The sequence below is a fragment of the Chinchilla lanigera genome, unplaced genomic scaffold (genome assembly GCF_000276665.1).
Source record: "Chinchilla lanigera isolate Chin_1 unplaced genomic scaffold, ChiLan1.0 scaffold00037, whole genome shotgun sequence".
NCBI lineage: Eukaryota > Metazoa > Chordata > Mammalia > Rodentia > Chinchillidae > Chinchilla > Chinchilla lanigera.
In genome coordinates, this window is record NW_004955438.1 from 17,174,952 (window position 1) to 17,180,153 (window position 5,202).

Genomic DNA, 5,202 nt, shown 5'->3' on the forward strand with positions numbered 1-5,202 from the left:
TCACCACCACAGTTATCATCTCCACCATTACCATGATCATCATCACCATCACAAACATCATCACCATTATCATCTCCATCAACTCATTATTACCATGACCATCATCACTGTTATCCTCACTGCTATGAACATCACCATGATCATCACCATGACTACCACTGTTATTACTTCCATCAAGCACCATTACCACCAGCGCCAGTATCCACAACATTCACCATTGCTACCATCGTCACTGACAGTGGTGTTTGGTGATCTTTTTGTCTACAGGGAGCCAGCAGATATATTTTATAGTAACATCACTGGAGCTGTTTTACTAATAACACTAATGGCACACATGCTAATAGTAGTAGTACCATGACTAACAATACTGAGGGTGGGACCTGGCACTCTTTTGGTTTTTGGTCCTGGGAATTGAACTAGGACCTTGCACTTGCCAGGCAGGCACTTGTGCCACTGAGCTCTACCCCCAGCCCTTGGCATTTTAAATTGTGGCATGAACACACTTTGCTTTGAGTCCTCACAACTGAGCAGGTGGGGGGCCTTCTATCCCCATTTTCTAGAGAAGGAACAGACTGAGAGGTCACTGACTTGCCCCAGGTCACCCAGCTGGTGTGTGACGGGGTCTAGATTGGAGCCCACCCTGCGGGTTCCCAGGAGCTGAGTGCCTGCCCCGCGCCATGCCACACCCCAGCTACAAGGGCCTCTACCTTCCTTGGCAGCAGGAACACCCGGGAAGCTATGCCCAGCTAGTTCCTGCAGGACTTGGGGGACAACTGGGACAGACATGGTGGGAGCATGCAGTAGAGAAATCTCCAGGCACTGGGACCTGTGAGCCTGACCTTTGGGTGACAGTGATGGTGAGGACAGGAGGAAGGGGACAGGGAGGGAGAGGGGCAGAAGTGGGGAGGAGGGCGAGGAGGAAAAGAAGGCAGCGGCCGTGGCAGGCTGCATGGTAGCGGCTGCCCACCTGATGGTGACTGCGAGGGTTTAGGTGGTGGGAATGCCAAGGTGCACACTGAGAGGACAGAAGCCCGAGTGCCCCCGATGTGCCAGGCTCTGTCACATTTCATGGGTGCAGCAGCTCTGCCAGGGAGCTGCCCTTATTACCCCCACTTCTAGGTGAGAAATTTGAGTTTTAAAGATGTTGGCTGACTTACAGAGCCAAGGTGAGTAGCCTCCTACAGGCGCTCGATGGGGTCGTGTCTTTATCCATTGAAAATGTCATATGAAGCCAGGCGTGGTGGTGCATGCCTGTAATCCCAGCACTCAGGAGGCTGAGGCAGGTGGATCATTGTGAGTTCAAGACCAGCCTGGGTTACAAAGTGAGCTCAAGGCCAGCCTGAACTGCAGAGTGAGACCCTGTCTCTAAAAGACAAAACAAAACAAAAAGAAAAGAAAATGTTATATGAGGAAGATGCATGTATCATAGCAGGCTTAGCCACAAAGCCCACTGGCTTTGTGGCCCCAGGGCCAACTGGGAGCTGTGGCCTCCTGCTACTGCCCAGTCGCTAGAGAGGCCTGTAGCCCGTGCAGAGATCGAAACTCAAAGCATAGCTTCTCCTGAATGTCTCTCGCTTTCACACCACTGCGAGGTTGAGCACTTGCTCTGTGGGACCACTGTAGGTTGATGACCGTCTATACACCAGGCAAGGATTTATGGGTCTGCCAGGTACCACCTGCCATTTTATTTATTTTCCTCCTTCCTCTCCCTGAATGGGTCGAGAAAACGGTAGACATCTTGCTTCTGGCAAACCTCACAGCAGCCCCAGATCGCGGATGAGCCCACGCAGGCGCTCACGTCCTGTGTTTGTTCCGCAGGCGCGGTGGGGGCGCGGCCCGTGCTCCCTGCTCCGGAAGGCGTGCTGTGTGGCGCTCTGGTTGCTGCTGCTGCTCCTGCTCCTTCTGCTGCTGCTCTTCCTGCTGCCGGCCGGCGAGGAGGCCCGCGGCTGCACCCGGGCCAACAACTTCGCCAGCTCCTTCATGCTCATGCTGCACTACGACGGCCCCCCGCCCACCTAGCCCGCCGCGGGCGCGTGGTGACCTTCTCTTCCGACCTCCAGCAGTCCCGGGGCTTCTCCGAAGGTGTCCAGCTGGGGAAACTGGAGACGGTGGACCAGAGACTGCAGAGCTGCCTCGGCGTAGACACTGCGGCTGGGACCCCGGGACACCCTTCCTTTTTATACAACGTTGTCTTCGTCTATTTATACCATGTGCGGCTAGCGGAACATGTACAGAATTTTTATATGCTTGCTATGTAAAGGCCCAGTACGTATAGTTTTATATATATAGGATGTCTGTTTGTAGTTGGGGACATCCCTCCCTAGCGTTTTCTCCTGTGGGGTTTTGTGGGCTTTGTGCCTTGGCCTGCGGTCAGCCCCAGAAAGCAGGAACAATTCCTATCACTTTGGGGGCAGCCTCTTACCCGGAAGCCAACCCCTAACCCAGATGGAGTGAGGAGCCCAACGGCCCCTGGTCCGGAGCCTGGAGGCTCTCACTCTAGGCGGTGAGATGGTTTTTAAACCACAAAGGCTTGGTGTATGGGTTAGAAGGAGAAATGGGCATGACCAGAGGCAGGCATGGTGACAGGGAGACAGATGGGGCAGGAGCTCGATGTCTTCTGATGGTTCACGCCAGCGTGGGCGTGCCGCACTGATCAGGGCCTTCAGGAAGGTTTTACGTGATGGCCGTGCGGGGATTCTGTCTGGGGAGGAAGGGGAAGGAGGTCGACTTGGTTTCTCATTTCCATGCAGAAGGGGCAGACTTGGGAGCCCCTGAGAGTCCAGGGAGCCTGGTCACCTCTGTGACTGCACTAAGCTCACTGCGTCTGGAACGCGAGCTGAGGGGGAGAGGAAGCACCTGCCGCACAGCCGCCAGAGCCCAAGGGCCTGGCCTGGAGCCCGAGCTGCCTCGAGAGCTCTTCTTCCCCTTCCCAGAAGGGACTTGGGAGTAAGGCAGGTCCTTTAGGCCAAGAATGTCCCGCCCGCACCCCCACATGGGCCCAAGGCCCAGGCCACCTCATCTGGCTGCAGCCTGGCCTGGGCGAGGTGGGAAGGGGCCGGGGTGACTCCATGCTGGGCCCAAAGGCTGGAAGCTTGGCTTCTCCTTGCACAGAACTCTGGATTGTTCCTAAGGGCTTTAAAATGGGATCGCAGACAGGCATGGTGGCACAAATCTGTAATCCCAGCACCCTAGGAGGCTGAGGCAGGAGGATTGCAAAGTTGGAGCCCAGAAGGCAATTTAGCAACTTAGTGAAACCTTGTCTCGAAATAAAAATTAAAAAGAGCTGGCAGTGTAGCTCAGTACAAAAGCCATGAGTTCAGTCCCTGGGTCAGATTCTGCCTAAGTCAATGCTAAATGTTCTCCTCTTAAAAAATACTTAGTACGCACTCTGTAGGTAGATTTGTCTGTTCAGCTATCCATAGGCACCCTGGAGGGATTTCCTCAGACCTTGTGACTGGTTTGGAATGAGAAAATGTTACAGATGCAAGCAGGCACTTTAAGCAGAGGGGACACTGAGACACTGAGGGGTCTCACCCCAAACCCTGCTCTCCTAGGGACGGAGACCCGTCCACCCAGGTATCAGGCCCTGCCATCTGCTATCCTGGCAGGGGACCTGGAGGACCTGAGCTCCCTTGGGGCAGGGAGACGGAGCCTGGGCGATCACTTTTCTCCCTGTCTGCGCCAGACGACCAGGGAAGCTAGACTAAGGAGCAGGTAGCCAAGTCCAGTGGCTCCGCTTGTCAGACAGTGCAGCCTGAGTGCAGGGCCATGACGGGGTACATCCCACTCTCCACTTCCCAGGCAAGAAAGCTGAGGCCCAGGAGGGGAAGGAACTCACCCAGGGCCACCATGAGGGGCTGCAAGGCCAGAGCTGAACCCGGGCAGCGTCCTGCTCACCGCAGCACTGCTCCGTCTGCATCTCCAAGAGAAGAAGCCATGCCAGGCTGTAGTGCAGAACAGAGCACTTGCCCAGCTTACCTGAGGCCCTGACTTTGTCCCCAGCACTGCCACCAAAAAAAAAAAAAAAAAAAAAAAGGTGGCCAGGTACTGTGGTGCACACCTGCAATCCCAGCACTCTGGGAGGCTGAAACGGGAGCATCACGAGTTTGAGCCTAACCCGGGCCATTTAGCAAATTGGTGAGACCCTCTCACAATAAAACAGGGCTGAGGATGTACCTCAGAGCAACGGTCCTGGGCTCAATTCCCAGTACCACAAAAAAGGAAAAAGGAAAGAAAGGAAAAAATATAAAGAATATAAAAGAAAAAGCCACACACCAGTTGTGTCACACGTGCACGTGTTGGGAGGGAGGATCTACAGGGTGTGCTGCTGGGTGGAAATGTCTATAGTTTTAGACTTTGATAATGATGCCATAAAGTCTGTATTTCATAATTATTTTTACAGAGAAAAATGATATTTTCATTATTTTCATATATATACGGTTGTAATATGATACACCAGCCCAGTTATGGGTGCTTCTGCAATGGAATGTCTTGCAGCAGATGAAAATGGGTGTGGACCGATGTTACTGTTCATGGCACCACTTGCCAGCCCTGGAGAAAGGTGTTGGGAACCCGGGTGTGCGCTTCCCCTTGGTCCTCAGAGAGAGGGCTCTTAGAGCTGGGGTGAGACAAGGGACTGTCACAGGCTAGCCAGTGTATGCGTGTGGGTGTGTAAGAGAGAGGAGACCCAGAAGAGAGAAGAGAAGAGAGATGGAGACAGACAGAGAGGCGAGGAGGAGGAAGAGAGAATCAGCTCATGGATGTCAGGACCAAAGTTGTACAGCTCTGCTCTTCTGGTCCAGGACACCTCACAGCACAAAGTGCTCATCCACCTCCAGTTTTTTACCTGGGTTCCAGGTGGGACAGGGGGAGGGCATCCCCAGAAGCGCCACCCAGTCGGTGACTTCTGCTCTCATCTTGCAGGTCAAGGCTGGGTGACACAGTTCTCCCATATCTGCCAGGTGTCTGGGACCATGTGTCCCAATGAAATGGGTTCTTTTAGCAAGAAAGAAGGGCAGAGTGCTCTGGTGTGGCGCTTAGGTGTCCCTGCCACAGGTGGAGAGAAAGCTAGGCATCACCCTGCCCTCCACGACTGAATCTTAGGCTCTACATGCAGAATGTGGCGGCGTTGCAGCCAGGCTGTGTGTGTCCCTTAGGCTGAGCTCGTCGCTCCTTTGCATTTGGACTCTGCCAGGAAGTTCA

General features: G+C 54.1%; 1 protein-coding gene across 5 annotated transcripts in view; it reads left to right on the forward strand.

Moving 5' to 3' along the window:
* Positions 1-3,226, forward strand: part of Syne3 (spectrin repeat containing, nuclear envelope family member 3) — an 84,566-nt gene extending 81,340 nt beyond the window's left edge. For all 5 annotated transcript variants that reach the window (XM_013517209.1, XM_005390377.2, XM_013517207.1 and 2 more), the window contains exon 18: positions 1,819-3,226. In XM_013517209.1, coding sequence (XP_013372663.1) covers positions 1,819-2,019 — 201 coding nt within the window. In that variant the 3' untranslated portion in view covers positions 2,020-3,226. The remainder of the gene's footprint in view (positions 1-1,818) is intronic.
* The last annotated feature ends 1,976 nt before the right edge of the window (positions 3,227-5,202 follow it).